At 40.2% G+C, this 19804-nt stretch overlaps 1 protein-coding gene across 1 annotated transcript in view; it reads right to left on the bottom strand.

Moving 5' to 3' along the window:
* The window catches only part of usp31 (ubiquitin specific peptidase 31), a 233316-nt gene that overhangs the window by 126205 nt on the left and 87307 nt on the right, over nt 1–19804 (bottom strand). Inside the window, exon 5 of the mRNA XM_042086217.1 lies at nt 12229–12364. Within this exon, the coding sequence (XP_041942151.1) occupies nt 12229–12364 (136 nt within the window). The remainder of the gene's footprint in view (nt 1–12228; nt 12365–19804) is intronic.

Raw genomic sequence — 19804 nt, 5'->3', positions numbered from 1 at the left:
GGGAGGGTCACGTCTTTTTTGACTAACGCTCCCAAAACTCCTCCGGTAGCCCCTTAAATAAATAACGAACAGTCCCTAATTGATTATAGCCTGTAGGCCTACACCAGCAATTGTTGAACATTTACCTGTACAGGACATTGACAGTAGCCCAGCCTAACAAGCAGATGTTGCAAAAGACATCAAAAGACGCAATTAATCAGAAATAAATAATGTAATCGGCATCGCTTTATTTAACAAACTGCAAGCAACAAGAGGGTTGAGTTCGCTGTGAGGCCAAACTCAAGAGCAGAGCCTATCTGTTAAGGCACTCGATAGGCTATATGGTAACAAGCTGTGTGCGCCTTGAAAGACAATAGAAGATGCTTTCTGAATAGCACAGCGAAGACGGCTCTGGTCATCCCATACCCTCCCCCCACTTCCTGTAGCCTACCATTATGACTTGTTGCCGTTTTGGGACATTAAGCTTTTTCACGTTAAGCCCCCTCCCCCACCCCCTTCTTTCACAAGCAGTGGGGGAGCGCGGGGCACAAAGTGACACTTTTTAGTAGACAAAAGAGGGTTCTCCGCGCTTCTGTCGTTTGGCGACAATCCGGTGCAACCAGGCCAGGACAGATATTTTAGAGAGAAGGAGAGACGCCGTTGCAGCTCAGATGTCTTCTTAATTTTCTTTATTCTTTAGTAAAAGGTGCAGAACATTAATTCTTACGGTTTCTCTGTACAAGCCAATAAGGTAAAATTGTGTACCTGACAAGTTTCGGCTACCTTGCCTCTGTAGCCTTCATCAGAGGTGTCACGTGATGTTGGTGTGACGTCGTTTGAGCTGTGTTATATGGAGTTTTCCATCCCACCTGATGTGCAGGTGCTGATGTTCTGGTGCAGAACATTATTAAACTTTGACTTTGATATTTTTGACTAACGAACATCGAAACGTTAGTCAAAGTTTAATAATGTTCTGCACCTTTTACTAAAGAATAAAGAAAATTAAGAAGACATCTGAGCTGCACCGGCGTCTCTCCTTCTCTCTAACACTTTTTGGCTTTGGCTAAATATTTCTAAAATCATTTGAGTTTCACTAGTCACATGTTTTAACAAGGAACACTTGTTATTGAACTAATAACAGACGTGTGTCGAAAATTTACTTTATTTTCCATGTGGAGAAATAACATATGCAGAGTCTAACCAAGGTCAATCTTGCCAAAAAAGCCCTCAAACCTGAAAACACATGAGGCAAAAGTGCAAAACATCACAAAACTAACTAAACTAACACGCGCATATTTTTGTATTGCAATCATTGTAGCCTACAGTTGTAACAGCGCGTAACAGTCGTTTTACTCCCCGTATGCGCTCATTATAAAGAACGATTAACGTGTCCCAAAAACAGCTATCAACTAATCACCAAACGTCTTATAAACAAGTATTGCCAGGAGCAACACCTTGCAAAAAATGATAACAATAGGCCTAGGCCTTTATATGGCTCTGCTCCTGCCTAGATTTGAACTCAGAACTACCTGAAAGTTGCAGACCTGTTCTGGAAATATGTGCATTAACCCACTCGACCGTCAGACAACGCTATCTGCTTCAAGTAGGCCTATTGGGTAGGACTGTAGCCTACACTGGTTGCTGTGGCACAGTCTTGAGTGACCGAATTCGTTTTCCTTTGTCATATGAATGCTGTCATTTTGTTAACATTACTGTTAAGGAGATGCTGTAGGCAAAGGCTATATTTAACCTCGTTAGTGTAGTAAAACAAATCAGAACTATTCACGAGGTTTCTGGGCAGCATATTTATGTTCTGTTAGCAAGCGAACTTCTCATGACTGCCGACAAAGTAGCCTACTGCCAGCTGACGAAGCTCTCATTTTAAAACATTACTGAGAGACAGGCACTGTACAATCAAGACATCTTGCCACTGAATCCAAAACTATGTTTAACATTATGTACAACGCTTATAGGCTACAGTGGACTAGCATGTTGCAGGGGCTGCTATAAACACAGAGAAACGCACTGAAAACTCGGCCAATCACAGCCCTTGCTGTCGAATGCTCCGTCCGGTTCGACCGTGGAACGCCACAGCGGACTATGCTGCCCCCAAGCGGCTGCAGTTGTACTTACATTTCACCCAGCTGCGTGAATCACCTTGATGGTGAATGAAGTGTCAATTCTTAACTGGGACCCACTGTAGCCTACCAAGAGGCAACTGCAGACAATGACGTTCAATAGGTTCAATGTGTCCTTTGCCTACCAGGTGGTGGTAAACAAAGCATTATAGAACCTAATACATCACATGAAAAACCGTAATAGGGCCAGATACACCAGTTGCATCACCTATGCTTTAAGCCATCCTCTCATCGGTTGTAAATCTTACGCCTAATCGGTAGCAGGTCAAAATTCAAGCACTTCTCACAGTTTACAGTTCAAACTACACTGCTAACAGTCTCATGTTTGGTTGTTAGCTAGCTAGCACTCGGTTTAGCTACACAGTTGACTATCCCAGCCAAGGCAATAATTACTGTACATGCAGGCTTGGAATTTCATAATTTTAGGGGCAAGGCCACTTGGCCTTCAGTTGGGCATATTTGGTGGGGGGCACAAAGGCCACACGTCAGGGCACCAAGGCCAAAGTTAACCTTACAGTAGGCTACATAAAAATGATAAAAGTTATATTTAGCCTATTCACAGCAGTAGACTTGCAATTTTGGTATGTAACTGTACAAAAACACATGACATATTACATAGAACTGTAAATCATAGAACTGATTTTAATATCTACAGATATCTAGGCTATATTTAGTATTTATTTTATATTTGGCCTGGCCAAATCATGCATCATCATAACAATTTAAGCACAGTTCAGCTTTAATAAACTCAAATAGTCTACATGCATGCTTAGCATTTTGAGATTATTAAGGCTACTGTGACAAACTCTTAGTTAGCTGTATATCCTCTGATTTTAATGTTTACAGATATCTAGGCACATTGTGAAACCTAAAGCCCAAAGTTGGAGACATGCATTTAGACATTGCTGCAAATTTAAAACCGGATTACTGGAATGGCTGACGGTACATGGGAATGGGTTACACCTTTGTGTTCGGTAAGGTCTGCTGTTTCTTCTGATACATGGTTTGTGATGTGTTGAGGGAAAAGTTTGTGAAGTATTCCACTGAGATGAATGGGTAGGGAGATGGGCGCAGAATGTAATACGATTAAATTAAAGTCATTTCTTTCCCGAACCAATTACCACAACGACTAACATTGTTTAAAAGCTGAGAAAAAGCTCTTTTGGTGTGATGTGATACATGCAATGTCTGTGTGACGAGTAGGCTACTTCGCGTAGTTCAGCAGAGAATGAATGAATCTGGACGCACCTTTCTTTCCATGCGCTGTCACTTTCTCCACTGTGTAAAATACTTAAATTAATTTGCTATCGGACGCAAAGCAGAATATCGAAAGAAGGGGGCACCAAGGCCACAGTGGCCTGTGAACCTCTGATTTTCAAAGGGGCATCACGGATAAAGCAAAGGGCACGCCATGGCCGTTGTACATGTTATTGTACATTCCTGAAAGGATAATCACACACTTGGAAACGTCAAAGAACATATATCTATCCCATCCTGTTATACTTTTGTGTGCCTAAAATAAACTGTAAACTAATGTCATGTTTCCTAGACATAATTGCCAATCTGTTACTGCATTCCTAGCATTACCGTGGTTGGTTGATTAACATTATTTATTGGGATTGTATTTCAATCCAATTCCAATGGGGCCTACTGTACAGACATATGTAAACTTTTTCCCAATAACTTTAATACCATGTAACTTAGATTACGTTGCCTCCTACCAGTTATGTTCTGCCATAGCCTAACATACATGTTGTTTACATTGAGGTCTTTGAAAAGATAAAGCTAAACATTTTGTGTTTCGTTTGCTTATAACAGCATCTCACACATTTGCCTCTAGTCACTTTTACCACTGTTTCCTCAGAAGGGGGACAGCGACCTTGGTTCTTTGAAAGGCGCTGTGTAACAAATAAAATGTATTATTAATAATAACTAGAAAATGTATTTCTGAGGAATTACCAGTGCATGAAAATGCAAAAAATGTATTAACATAAAATGCAAAAACAAACTTTTATTTGGAAACAGTTGTGGGCAGAGGAAACAGTTGGCGGGAGTCATAGAAGTTATAGTTGATGATAACTGTCAGTTGAAATGGCTGACCAGTTAAATAGTTGAGTAGTTTAAATGGTTAAATTATTTAATAGTGAATTATTGTAGTGAGGACTTTTGTTTTGAAACAGTTGTGGGAAGAGGAAACAGTTGAGCAGGATCTGTAGTCTTAAGAGAGCCAGATTGTATGCTTAAAGCCTGAGACAGAGTAGATAGTTTAAAAGTTAAATGTAGATAGTGTAATGGATGTTGATAGACAGAAAGTGTAATGGATGTTGATAGACAGATTGTTTAATGGATGTTGATAAATAGTTTAATTTATCAACATTTAGAATAGGGTGGATGAGTGAATGGTTTGAAGAAGATGGATGGATAGACAGTTGGATGGAATGTGCCTTATATCCTTGTAGAATGGAGAGACACAGAGAGAGTTGGCCTAGTTGAGCAGAAAGCAGTTGATACAGGTGCAATCAGTTTAATTTGTTCTTTGAGGAGGCCTAGTTGAGCAGCTGGCAGTTGATACAGGTGCAAATCAGTTTAATTAGCCATCAATGATGAAGGGCTGGGGCCCGAAACGTCACATGTGGTGATATAGCCTACAAATAAAAAAAAAACGCTAAGGAGCAGATTCTGGTGTGCAGACTCAACATTCTCATACTGAAGTATGCACTTTCTATTCTTGATTTCAATATGTTTCATTCATCATTTCCTTGTATGCCAAAGGGCAGCTATCCTGCTTCATAAATCTATATAGCAAACAGAGTTTTAGCCAATGTCAATGTCCCTAATTAGGATGATACAGTTAGGCTCATTTGAGTTTTTGAACACATGCTAAAGAGGAATATAAAATCATCTTTTGGAAATTGATCTTAATGCCTTAAGTAAAAAAAATGAGGAAATATCCAACCTTTAACACTTTGAATGCTGCGCTGTTTTCGAAAGCTTTGGCCCAGAGTGGCAGCAACCTTTTTTTCTTAATTGTTGACAATTTTTGTAGAGCCACAGCGTATTCTATGTTGTAGCTATGAACACATACTATGGCTCGTTTGAAAGGTGAGACTTTAAGCTCTCTGCGTACAAACCGTTTATTTCTACATGCCTCTGTTCCTGAGAAATCCCAAGCTAAACAGTGGCTAGTTTTCATCAAAATCCCTGTTATTTTTTAGAAATGAATATATAGCGTCTTTTATGAAATATGTGCTGTTTGAGCCTGTCCCTCTTCTGACACTTACATTTCGGGGTCAAAGGACTTGTGTAAGATAAATATAGTTTTTCTGTTCACAAAACCACCTTGCTAGTGCTGTCGGGCTCCATCATTCCTCCTCCTCTTGGTCGGTAACGTCTGTGTCGCTATCACCGACATATTCGGCCCTCTGGCAAGGACGTGCCCTCTTGCAAGCACGACTCGGCCTATCACCCACTTTGCTCGGCCCGGCCCGTGGTGGAGATGGAAGTCCCTCTTCAGCACGGTGGTCAGTCACTCTTTGTAATGTTTTTGACCTGGCGTGTGGTCTCCCCTGATTGTGTGGTGATCCTGGTCCCCCCGATTGTTGTGGTCAGAGTCATCTTGTCTTAGTAGAAAGGTGGACTCATCCAGCATTGTCTGGCGAAAACACACCTGCTGCAATATCTTTTTCTTCAAGTTTTTCATTTTCCCCTTCAGCACCAGAGAAGTGTTGCCTGTAAACTTAAGTTTCCGGGAAGTGACCTAGCGAGACCTGGCGAGACTGCCACCTACATGCAGTGATAAACCCCCGAAAATAAATGGCGTGGTTTTGACCTGACGTGCATGCGTCACTGATTCGACCCTAAACGGCAAAAGCCGAGTTATGATGTCCAGATGTAATGTCCAGATTGAGCGTTTTCATGAGTTTCAGTTCTATTCATCATAGAGTTCCCAAAATCGCACATTGTCTATTTTTGTAATGTAAAAAAAAAAGCAAAAAATGTAGTTTTTGCCACTCAACGCATTGGAACAAAAAAAGCAATATTGTGTTTTTGGCACTCAAAGTGTTAAGGACACCAATTTTATTTTTATTTTTAAAGGCCAGTTATTTCATGAAGGCAAGTTTTTTATTTTTAAAGGCAAGTTATTTCATTTTGCATTGAGCATCAAACCAGCTAATAGGCTAACTGAAATACCAATCTCTAGGTATGGAGAAGGGTATGTGATGATGTGGGGCCAAAGGCTAATGGAACTTTATCAGGATAGTATCCTGGATCAATGAAATAACTGGCCTTTAAAAATAAAAATCTGCCTGCCTCTATGGGAATTTAACACAGGGGTGGGAATACTTATGGACCCCTGTAAGGAAGAACATTTATTTATTTACGATACATTATTCATTCACAAAGAAAATTGATGTCCTTAAAGGTTGGAAATTTCCTCATTTTTTACTTAAGGCGAGACACGGCAGGTGAAAACATCGTTTTTTCATGCACTGGTGAATTTCGAGATTTTGAGCTAATTTGCTACCTTCGCATGTATTCTTTCACACTACTACAACAACAAAGTCCGATTTACACATTTAGGTGTCTACTCACGCCTGTATATTTCTCCTAAATTCACCAAAAGTTAGCCTTCTAACGTTTCATGCTCTTCCGCGACCGTGATACGAAACATATCATGTGTAGTACCGTTGGAAAGCTCTGTTTTTCCTGCATGACGTTGTGCAATCCAAATATGGACACTTCCTTTGTATCCGCAACCAATCGCGAAAGTTCAAAGGCGAGTCTACGCTGAGAACGGAATCTCTTCACTGTGTTCCAAAGCTGTTTTCTCAAACTGAATTTTTCTCATTTTCCAGTAGAAACATCTCAGCATATGTAGCACCTATGTACACCAAACTTTGTAATTTATTTTTCATCTTGTATGCAAACAAATGTACCTGGCTTTATCATATGTTCTGATCTATCTACCAAAAATATATGCAACATCGCACATATTTAATGAGATAATGCCTAACTTGCATAATTAAACATTCGAATTTCAAAAACTTGTAATACATTTTTTGTTCATACTTAAGTAATCAACTGAGGAATGTAAGTACAACTGCAGCCGCTTGGGGGCAGCATAGTCCGCTGTGGAGTTCCACGGTCGAACCAGATGGTGCATTCGACAGCAAGGGCTGTGATTGGCCGAGTTTTCAGTGCGTTTCTCTGTGTTTTTAGCAGCCCCTGCAACATGCTAGTCCACTGTAGCCTAAGCCTTGTACATAATGTTAAACATAGTTTTGGATTCAGTGGCAAGATTTCTTGATTGTACAGTGTCTGTCTCTCAGTAATGTTTTAAAATGAGAGCTTCGTCAGCTGGCAGTAGGCTACTTTGTCGGTAGTCATGAGAAGTTCGCTTGCTGACAGAACATAAATATGCTGCCCAGAAACCTTGTGAATAGTTCTGATTTTTTTTTACTACACTAACGAGGTTGAAATATAGACTTTGCCTACAGCATCTCCTTAACAGTAATGTTAACAAAATGACAGCATTCATATGACAAAGAAAAACGAATTTGGTCACTCAAGACTGTGCCACAGCAACCAGTGTAGGCTACAGTCCTACCCAATAGGCCTACTCGAAGCAGATAGCGTTGTCTGACGGTCGAGTGGGTTAATGCACGTATTTCCAGAACAGGTCTGCAACTTTCAGGTAGTTCTGAGTTCGAATCTAGGCAGGAGCAGAGCCATATAAAGGCCTATTGTTATAATTTTTTGCAAGGTGTTGCTCCTGGCAATACTTGTTTATAAGACGTTTGGTGATTAATTGATAGCTGTTTTTGGGACACGTTAAACGTTCTTTATAATGAGCGCATCCGGGGAGTAAAACGACTGTTACGCGCTGTTACAACTGTAGGCTACAATGATTGCAATACAAAAATATGCGCGTGTTAGTTTAGTTAGTTTTGTGATGTTTTGCACTTTTGCCTCATGTGTTTTCAGGTTTGAGGGCTTTTTTGGCAAGATTGTCCTTGGTTAGACTCTGCATATGTTATTTCTCCGTCTGGAAAATAAAGTCAATTTTCGACACACGTCTGTTATTAGTTCAATAACAAGTGTTGCTTGTTAAAACATGTGACTAGTGAAACTCAAATGATTTTAGAAATATTTAGCCAAAGCCAAAAAGTGTTAGAGAGAAGGAGAGACGCCGGTGCAGCTCAGATGTCTTCTTAATTTTCTTTATTCTTTAGTAAAAGGTGCAGAACAGTATTAAACTTTGACTAACGTTTCGATGTTCGTTAGTCAAAAACATCGACACATCGAAATGTTAGTCAAAGTTTAATAATGTTCTGCACCTTTTACTGAAGAATAAAGAAAATTAAGAAGACATCTGAGCTGCACCGGCGTCTCTCCTCTCTAAAATATCTGTCCTGGCCTGGTTGCAACGGATTGTGGCCAAACGACAGAAGCGCGGAGAACCCTCCTTTGTCTACCAAAAAGTGTTACGTTGTGCCCCGCGCTCCCCCACTGCTTGTGAAAGAAGGGGATGGGGGAGGGGGGCTTAACGTGAAAAAGCTTAATGTCACAAAACGGCAACGAGTTGTTTTAGGCTACAGGCCTTCATAATGGTAGGCTACAGGAAGTGGGGGGAGGGTATGGGATGACCAGAGCCGTCATCTATCGTCTTTCCAGGCACACAGCTCGTTATATAGCCTATCGACTGCCTTAACAGATAGGCTTTGCTCTTGGGTTTGGCCTTACAGCGAACTCAATGCTCTTGTTGCTTGCAGTTTGTTAAATAAAGCGATGCAGATTACATTATTTATTTCTGATTAATTGCGTCTTTTGATGTATTTTGCAACATTTGCTCGTTAGGCTGGGCTATTGTCAATGTCCTGTACAGGTCAATGTTCAACAATTGCTGGTGTAGGCCTAGGCTATTAATCAATTAGGGACTATTCGTTATTTATTTAATTAAGGGGCTACCGGAGGAGTTTTGGGAGCGTTAGTCAAAAAAGACGTGACCCTCCCTCGCCAGCAAGATTTTTTTCTATGACCCTCCAAAGTGATTGAGAAAAAACGCATGACCCTCCCCAGTCCCAACAATTTATTGATGCCTTAGGCTACTGGGTCAATTTGGGAGCTTGCATGCTACGACTCCTTCCTTGAAATGCCTTGAAAAGGCTGTCGTTTGCACAATTTCACAAATAATCACCGGGACCGAAACAAACCTGTCAACTTTTCCCGGGTTTATCGCGTATTTTAACTTTTTCCTCGCTGTCTTAGGAGGAGCTGCAGGGCCGTCGCAAGGGGATGCAAGGCCCTGTGCGAACTTGACAGATGCAAGGCCCTTTTCACTTACGTGCATGAAATCATGCGATAGCTTACTTTACACATAGCCAAGGCTACCGTCGTATTTTAATAGTAGCCTAGTCTAATAAGCTACACCAGCTTGCCTTTAAGAGGGGAAATTGTATAGCCTATAACATTAGCGGAGTCACATATTTGGCCATATGGTGTTTATCATAGGCTACATCACGAAACCAAATAGTGTAACAAAGGCGAACACTTTAACAGGGGGAATTAATTGGGCATGAATCATTGTGCTGAACGGTATTTGTCAATGAGCAGAAACACACACGACATTCAAACTATTGATAAGATGTACTGGTCTGTATCTATAGGCTAACATTGGACAAATAAAATGACACTGACTCGCCATATCCTGACTCAGGAAAAAAAAAACATTGTCTTGCTTTGCCGCAAACTCAGCAATGAAATCATAGGCCAGTTTGCAGGTAGCCTAACGTCTTTTTCATAGAAGGGAGAGCCCAGTCTCTCCTGTGACATGGAGGTGCGCAAATAGTTTTTAATAGCCTGTTCGACTTCGAAAAGCTTCGTTCACCCGATGCCAGTCACTGATCGCAATTTCAAAGTTCGGAAAGCTTCATCTTTTTAAGTTAAGTGCAGTGGCCCCGATCTGCCCCCTTTGGAATTATATCTCGAGCCTATTATAAGGTCTAGTGCGTTATGTCCTGGGATTCGGATGTGCTCAAAAAGAAAAGAAAAATCACTTTTTTATAGATGGTTATGAGGAGCAATGTGAGAGAGAAATTTGATCATCATTGATCGTTGTTTTGGGACGTTAAGCCTTTTCCATAGGCGTCAGTGAAGGAGATTGAAGAATGACCATTTTTTTTTATACGAAAATATTTCTTAACTACAAAAACTCAGTGTCTAAAAACTCATTCAGACTCAACCCTCTTGTTGTTTTATTATCTTTTTCGTTGTTGTTTGAACGTTGGCAAGCAGGCATGTTGCGGCAATTTAAGTGAAATTTCTACAGTAGGCCTACAACATGCTGTTAGGCTGGGCTACTGTCAATGTACTTGTACAGGTAAATGTTCAACAATTGCTGGTGTACAGGTTATATAATCAATTAGCTAAATCATTTGTCCAGCTGTTTAAACATTTTTTCGTGCTACATTCAAACGCAAAAGGTGCTTTGATATATTTTTCGTTTGAACGTCGGCAAGCAGGCATGCTTTGGTTGCAATGAATGAGGATAATTGCTTTTTTTTGCATTATTTTGAATATGACTCGCTCCAGTCTCAACAGCACGTACTTTTTCCACACGCTAAGTTCTAACACACATAGGCCTATCCCCTCTCGCTTTCTCTCTCTCCATCCCTGCACACGGTGCTTTCTTAAAGGAGCTGCACCATTTTACAACAAATGCATCTACATTTTCATATTAGAATGTTTTGTCAAGTGTAAGCTTAAACTACCGTGATCAATTTAAGTTCCCGTGCCCCCGCTGCGTCAAGGAAGCAGTAAGTCAGTCGCATCAAAAATAGTAGTGGCACCCAAGTGACACCTTGTGGTTGTTTGTGTGAACTGCAGTTTGTGCCATTTCTGCTGAGAAAATGGGGTGCGTGATTCATGAAGGAACCCGTCCAAACTTAACGGGGACCCACTGTAGGTCAATATCACACCGGAATTCTCCTTTAAGGCATTAAGATCAATTTCCAAAAGATGATTTTATATTCCTCTTTTTAGTCAACTTTAGCATGGGTTCAAAAACTTATGAGCCTAACTGTATGTAGTTTTGGTCTAAAACTAGCGAGATATCTACCGAAAAGACAAAAAAACGTACAAAACACCACACAGAGCTTTGTCAACACTACAAGAAGGTTAACATGCCATTCTTTCATTCTGTAATTGTGCTCCTACCCGGCTCCTGCTTAGAATTGCATGGTACTGGTGGGAATGGCATGTGTTTATGGTACTTCGTGTGACCATTTTCATATTTTGGGGCATTTATAAATAACACTATGTTCCTTTGCAAATTGTGGGGTATTTTTAAATGTTTGGGGAATTAAATTACTTTCATACAAATCAGCAGAATCAGACAGACTACGCTCTACCATGCATATAGGACAGGAACAAAATCAGCCGACTGGCTATTAATTTTATAGACATAATAATGTTATAATGTCCTACCTACAAATACACTGAACAAAATAGAAATGAAACCTGTTCAACCAAACCTTTTGCTCCAATTTGGTATAAGTTAAAAGAAAACATCTCAGACAACTTCTATGCACACAAAAGGTTTATTTCATTCAAATTTTGTATACAAATATGGTAAAATCCACATTAGTGAGCACTTCACAGCAATCTGTTCACAGGCAACAGCTCTGATGGACATTAATGCAGTCAACATGACACTGCACATTCCCCCAAACTTGTAACATCACTGACAATAAAACTGTACATTTTACAGTGGCCTTTAATTGTGACCACTCCCAGGCACATCTGTCCAAAAATAGTCTTTAATTAGCATCTTTTGGTATGTCACACCAGAGTGAACGAAGTGTCATGGCAAGGGTGAGGTGAGACAACCCTTTTGTGTACATAGAGGATATTATAAATCTTTTAATACAATTTACACAAATAGTAGTGAAAAACAAAAGTGTTGTACTTATGTGTGTTGAAAATAGGATTAAATATTCTGTGACTATTTCAAAATAATTTCTGTTGAGTCTAAATAATTAAGCAGTGGAGTATAAGCAATTTCCAGATATATTCATATGTGCAGTCAGGTTTATAGGCTGTTAACACATACCTGATCTTGAGGAATCTTGGTCTCTTGTGACACTGCTTGTCTCAGTCTGGAGACGGTGCTGTGGAGTGGAACAGCCACACCAATCCTCATGCAATGAGAGTACTTTCCCTGGTACACAACGGTCACATAGAGGGGCCTGGTCAGACAGAAAACATCATGGTGTTTAGAAGTAAACCATGAATAACAATCCAGTTAAATCTACATTATTTTACAGTAATGTGTAATTAAGTGTACAGGGTCATTCCACGTCAGTTCAACCAGGGCCCACGCACTTAGGTCTCAAAAAATTCTGAAACAATTACCAGGTGTACCTATGTTACCCAGGAGACACACTGTAAAATTACTCTTATGTAAGATCAATACTTTCCAAGATACAGCCAGTTTTATAGGGGTAGGGGGTGTCGATTTTGCTCGGCCTCTTTTTTTTGTCAAAGTTCACAAGCCCACAGCGCAAGAACTAAACCATGTAGGAGGATCAAATTGTGCATGCTGGTACATAAATAGGAATAGTATGTAGCAAAATCGTCACGTTTGGTCTGTATAATCCTGCATGGTCATAGCTGTCCCTCAAAGTTGATACAAATGTTATTGGAGTTTTTGGCTGGGCTCTGTTTAAGCCTTCAGAAGACATATTTTTACTCAACATAGGTTCTTGATTTATTTTTCTTACTGAGATAAGTAGAAACACTCTCACAAAAAACAATGAACAGTACAAATATGTCTTCTGAAGGCTTAAACAGAGCCCAGCCAAAAACTCCAATAAAATTTGTATCAACTTTGAGGGACAGCTATGACCATGCAGGATTATCCAGACCAAACGTGACGATTTTGCTACATACTATTCCCATTTATGTACCAGCATGCACAATTTGAGCCTCCTACATGGTTTAGTTCTTGCGCTGTGGGCTTGTGAACTTTGACAAAAAAAAGAGGCCGAGCAAAATCGACACCCCCTCCCCCTGTAAAACTGGCTGTATCTTGGAAAGTATCGATCTTACATAAGAGTAATTTTACAGTCGGTCTCCTAGGTAACATAGGGACACCTGGTAATTTTTTCAGAATTTTTTGAGACCTAAGTGCGTGGGCCCTGGTTGAATTGACGTGGAATGACCCTACACAGATCAGCTGAAGCAAGCTTTGATGAACCAAGAATGGTAATTGCTGCATGCCTTTCAGAAAAGGTTCTTTCTTCCCACCTGGAGAGTGACCATGGAGTCTAATGAAATAGCTCAAGTTCAGTCATGTACTGATAAATACAACAATCAATAGTGAAAATACTGCCAGCTCAACTTTACGGAATAAGTTAAATAGCAATAATTACAAAGGACTTAATTAGCAATTAAAACAATTCTGAAGTGTACATGAGTAACATATAAGAGGTGTGACGCCAAAGCAACGGCGGTTATTACTGCTTATTACAGGGCTACTTGCTAACAGGAGTCTAGAAATTTCACACAATGGGTCTTACAATTATTTTGTTACCATCTTGTGGCTTTCGCTGAGAAAACAAATAGCTTGCCACACAAATAGAACTTTCAGGTGTTGCGTGGCAACATATTACTTGCTGACGTTCACTTTCCATTGCGATAAGCGAACCAACTACTCGCAGAATGATATGAAAGATTTGAATCAGAAGCACAAAACCGATTTTCTTTGACAATGGTCTGTTATACAGAATTGTCAGACCTCTGAACGTTGGGAAGTATTGAATGTTTTTTGTGCCAATATGAAATCAATAAATACAAGATTAAATAAACAAATAAATGTTAAATAAATAAAAGATTAAATGTAAAAACCATATATACATTGACATTGATATTCACATTGACATTTACATTCCATATGCACAGTCTTGCAATGTGCCATGATATAAATAAATACGTCAGTCACCCATTAAAGCAGGTGTAATCCAAATTGCGGTTAAATGCGTCAATTAAAGAAACGTTTAGAGACAGCTTTATTCAGAGCATCGGTTTTCTTCATTGTACCTTGTCAACTTATGTTTTCTTTTCTAATATCGTATTTTCACTTTTTACGACATACACTTTTCAATCAGCTAGACTAGGGTATTAAGTCATAGCCCTATCTACATGAAGTAAATACTTCAAGTATTTTTAAGTGGATTAGTAGAACTACTAGGCCTACTCTGTATGTCGCTGCTCATTGACATCTTATCATCATGTATGATGGCTAAACTTTGATTCTTTTTCTTTTTGCAATTGGTTAACTCTGTTCAACTGTGCATGTGGTTCAGCTGTAGGCACTCAATTAGCGTTGTGAAAGGGGCGGGGACGGGGGGGGTTTTCCTTGGTCAAAGCGTAATGCTTTTTAGATAGTGTAAGATAGCAATTTTAGATAATGCGCCAAGACCCCAACTTAGGTAGTTCATTTCCACACCCCTGAGCATATCGTGTAATAAAAGTGTGTACAATACGAGTGTACAATAGGAATGTGCTTTGCGTCGAGATAGTAATACGATTTGTGCCGGGTTTTGTGAAGCGAAAATAGGGCCTTAAAAGTGTGAGGTGAAATCTCCCACCATTGTCATGTTATCTAATTATGAACATGCCACGTCTCTGAACATGTTATAAATCGCCAGAATCATGTCTAATAAAGCCAAGTAATATCACATACATATGCTAAAACAGGGCAGATGTAAATTAAGCTACAGTGGATACTGCTTCAAATTGTCCGGTTTCACTTGTGATTCTCACGTCATCTCACGCGTGAATCACACATCTTTTATTTATATTTCCCCAGTGAAGCCGCAATGACCCAAACAACCACCAGGTGGCATTTGTGAGCAGGGTGAGAAACGTCGGCTTTTGCCACTTTGAGTCTGTGCACGCCAGTATGCTACAGTATGGACCATATATTTAGCCTACCCAAGATGTTTCCACAATTATTACCGATGAGCTTTCATTTCAATGGCTGATAGGCCTACAGTGGGTCCCAGTTAAGTTTGGATGGGTTCCTTCATTAATCACGCACCCCATTTTCTCAGCAGAAATGGCACAAACTGCAGTTGACACAAACAACCACAAGGTGTCACTTGGGAGTTCTGCCACTACTATTTTTGATGCGACTTGACTTAACTGCTTCCATGACGCAGTGAGCCATTACCAAACATATATGATAATACAATAGCGTGAGTTTATATATCTTATACCCTATTTGTCACGGTTACTTACAGATGTGATAGTGTAACGATAAGCGCATGAGACTTTCAGCGGGGGCACGGGAACTTAAATTGATCACGGTAGTGTAAGCTTACACTTAAACAGACAAAACATTCTAATATGAAAATGTAGATGCAATTGTTGTAAAATGGTGCAGCTCTTTTAAGAAAGCCCCGTGCGCAGGGATGGAAAGAGAGAAAGCGAGAGGGGATGTGTGTTAGAACTTAGATGTGTGTGGAAAAAGTAGACGTGCTGGAAAAGTAGACGAGACTGGAGCGAGTCATATTCAAAATAATGCAAAAAATAAATCCGCAGATAAAACCAATTATCCTCATTCATTGCAACCGCAGCATGCCTGCTTGCCGACGTTCAAACGAAAAAGATATCAAAGCACCTTTTGTGTTTGAATGTAACACGATTTTTTTTTAAACAGCTGGACAAATGATTTAGCTAATTGATTATAGCCTGCACACCAGCAATTGTTGAACATTTACCTGTAAAAGACAGTAGCCCAGCCTAACAAGCATGTTGCATGTTGTAGGCCTACTGTAGAAATTTCACTTAAATTGCAACCGCAACATGCCTGCTTGCCGACGTTCAAACGACAACGAAAAAGATATCAAAGCAACAAGAGGGTTGAGTCTGAATGACACGGAGTTCAGACTCATATTGCTCCTCATAACCATCTATAAAAAAAGTGTTTTTTCTTTTCTTTTTGAGCACGTCCGAATCCCAGGACATAACACACTGGACCTTATAATAGGCTCAAGATATAATTCCAAAGGGGGCAGATAGGGGCCTACTGCACTTAAAACTTAAAAAGATTGAACGAAGCTTCCCGAAATTTGAAATTGCGATCAGTGACTGGCATCGGGTGAAGCTTTTCGAAGTTGAACAGGCTATTAAAAACTATTTGCGCACCTCAATGTCACAGGAGAGACTGGGCTCTTACTTCTATGAATTGAAAAAGACGTTATGCTACCTGCAAACTGGCCTATGATTTCATTGCTGAGTTTGCGGCAAAGCAAGACAATGTTTTTTTTTTTTTTGGAGTCAGGATATGGCGAGTCAGTGTCATTTATTTGTCCAATGTTAGCCTACAGACCAGTTTCCATAGTGCACATCTTATCAACAGTTTGAATGTCGTGTGTGTTTCTGCTCATTGACAAATACCTTTCAGCACAATGATTCATGCCCAATTAATTTCCCCTGTTAAAGTGTTCGCCTTTGTTACACTATTTGGTTTTGTGATGTAGCCTATGATAATCACCATATGGCCAAATACGTGACTCAGCTAATGTTATAGGCTATACAATTTCCCCTCTTAAAGACAAGCTGGTGTAGCCTATTAGACTAGGCTACTAAAATGCACCGACGGTAGCCTTGGCTATGTGTAAAGTAAGCTATTGCATGATTTCATGCACGTAAGTTCATGCATCTGGCAAGCTCGCACCATCTGTCAAGTTCGCACAGGGCCTCGCACCCCCTTGCGACGGCCCTGCAGCTCCTCCTGAGACAGCGAGGAAAAAGTTAAAATACGCGATAAACCCGGGAAAAGTTGACAGGTTTGTTTCGGTCCCGGTGATTATTTGTGAAATTGTGCAAACGACAGCCTTTTCAAGGCATTTCAAGGAAGGTGTCGTATGCAAGCTCCCAAATTGACCCAGTAGCCTACAGAAGGCATCAATAAATTGTTGGGACTGGGGAGGGTCATGCGTTTTTTCTCAATCACTTTGGAGGGTCATAGAAAAATTTCTTGCTGGCGAGGGAGGGTCACGTCTTTTTTGACTAACGCTCCCAAAACTCCTCGGTAGCCCCTTTAATGCATAACCTGGGTCAAAAGTGACCCGGATGAGTTTGTTTTCCCTATATCTTGGCAGTAAATTATTTTCATTATTCAGTGCTTCATGAATTCCTTCATTAACTTGTTTATTATCATCACAAATAATTTTTTTAAATATTCTTCTAAGATTTTTTTTAATATAAATTGTTTTTGTGTCACTACCCTTCTAACGCGCAACATGGGTCAAAAATGACCCATGTTCATTTCCAATGTTATTTCATATATGGTTAAGTATTTCTTTGATATATCTTTAGAAATAAATGTAATTAATCATTTAATATGTCATGTGGCCATTAAATATTTCGTTTTTGACCATCACCATTAATTATTTTTTGTCTTCCGTACTTCTTCAATTGATAATAATAGCTTTTATGTTATTACATCACATTTATACACATGGGTCAAAAGTGACCCATGTTCATAAGTGGTGGGTTTTTTTTATATATCTTTAGAAATAAATGTAATTAATCATTTAATATGTCATGTGGCCATTAAATATTTCGTTTTTGACCATCACCATTAATTATTTTTTGTCTTCCGTACTTCTTCAATTGATAATAATAGCTTTTATGTTATTACATCACATTTATACACATTGGTCAAAAGTGACCCATGTTCATAAGTGGTGGTTTTTGATGAAAATGAAGGCATACTACAATGCAATTTTGCTAAAATATTTATTTTAAAACAATTTGGAGTAAACAACATTTAATTTATTATTTGACTTTTTTTCTGTAACATATTATTCACATATTCCGTATAATAATTCATACATTCAGTGTAATAGATCTGACAACACTGGTCTTGAACTGCCGTGTATCTGTTGTGAACCTGGGAGAGAACTGGTATCTGTAGAAACGAGTAAACTGTGAATGTGACTCAAACTGATTACACAATATAACATGGCATTGGCATGGGCACAGACAAGTAAACATTGATAGTACTGAGGTGGCATATTGCCATCTCAGTTCTTACATGCCTCACAAATGACCACTGTAAGTTTGTGGTCTTTGCAGACAGGCCTTGTGCATTGGGAGCACCAGCTACTAACTTTTCTGTCTCTGGCACTTGGACACAAGCTACACCTCTTCCTCTTCATTTTCCCTCGCTGTCTGGCATCTTCCAGTGGCTGAGTGATGTCTGCATTTGGCCTTTTCACCCCACATGTCGCCATTGCCTCAACAACATGTGAGGCATGATGAGCTCTTTGGTCAACTCATTGATAAAAAGTCGCCGTGCATTGGCCACACCATTCATGTAATTGGGGTGTTGTGCTGTAAAAGTAGTGTAGGCATTCAGAGTAGCAACATCAAGCATGTTATACCAGAGCACCATGGGCCACCGCCTTGTTCGCCGCTTGCATGTGTATGTGCGGACCATCTGATCAGTAATATCCACTCCACCTTTTGTTTTGTTGTAGTACTGGATGACTTCTGGTTTCCTCTTCACAGTATTTTCATCCACTGCTTTGTCGTCATGCATAGTGCTCAGAAGAACAACAGCCTTTTTTTTCTTTGGCACATAGCTCACCACGGTCATTTCCCCATTGAATCCAAATTCTGAGCCGTAAATCTCCCTGGATGCAGATGGTTTCATAACAGGTGGTATGTCTGCCTTGTTCTGGCAAAGAGTCCCCACAAGTGTCAAGTTGTGTTCAAGGAGCTTCTCAGCCAGCGGCACACAGAAATTGTCCATTGTGATGTTGCGACCTGTCTGTCTGATTTCGCTGCACAACTTGTGGACAATACTCTCTCCTAGATTCTTCTGAGGCTGCTCTCATGGCTGTCTCCCAGTGTAGACCATTCCATCTATTGCATAAGGGACCCTTGCATCACACATCCAGAAGATTTTAATGCCATATTTTGCAGGCTTGCTGGGCATGTATTGCAAGAACTTACACCGGCCTCGGAATGGCACAAGCTGCTCATCTATGGTGACACAATCACTGGGGATGAATAGTCTTCTACAATTGACCAGGAAACAGTCCCAGACATACCTAAAAGCAGCCATATGGTCTGTTGCTAGGCGCAAATCCCTGGTCCTCTTGTCATCAAAACGTATGAATTTACGTATGTCCTCCTACCTTTTCAGGCCCAGGGTGGCCTTATAACATGGGGTTTTGCAGAGGATCCAGAAACAACGCTCTTGAATCTACATCCCAGCTTTTTTTTCCTCCCGCAAGCAGGGTCAAACTGATGAATGCCAGGAATTCCTGTTTTTGAAGGGTTTTCCACTCTCCCATCCACTGATGTTGCTCTCCTTCCCTCCAAATTAGTGCATTTCAGCACCTCCTCTATGATATTATCACTGAGGAACATCTGCAAGGCCTCTTTAGGTGAAGCAATGAACAAACCAGGTGCAGGTCCTGGGCAACACCTCAGGATATTATAGGTTCGAGCACGTCCATGAGAGGGAGGATGCTCAGTCCAGTAAGACCCCGTTTTACTCAGTCTGTGTGACTGAGGCTTTCTTCTTCCTCTGAGGCCTCATCAAGTCAAGTCAAGTCAAGTCGGCTTTTATTGTCAATTTCTTTACATGCACTGGTCATACAAAG

The sequence above is a fragment of the Alosa sapidissima genome, chromosome 3 (assembly GCF_018492685.1).
Source record: "Alosa sapidissima isolate fAloSap1 chromosome 3, fAloSap1.pri, whole genome shotgun sequence".
Lineage (NCBI taxonomy): Eukaryota > Metazoa > Chordata > Actinopteri > Clupeiformes > Clupeidae > Alosa > Alosa sapidissima.
The sequence above is the reverse complement of the archived record's forward strand: the minus strand, read 5'-3'. Positions and strand labels throughout refer to the sequence as shown.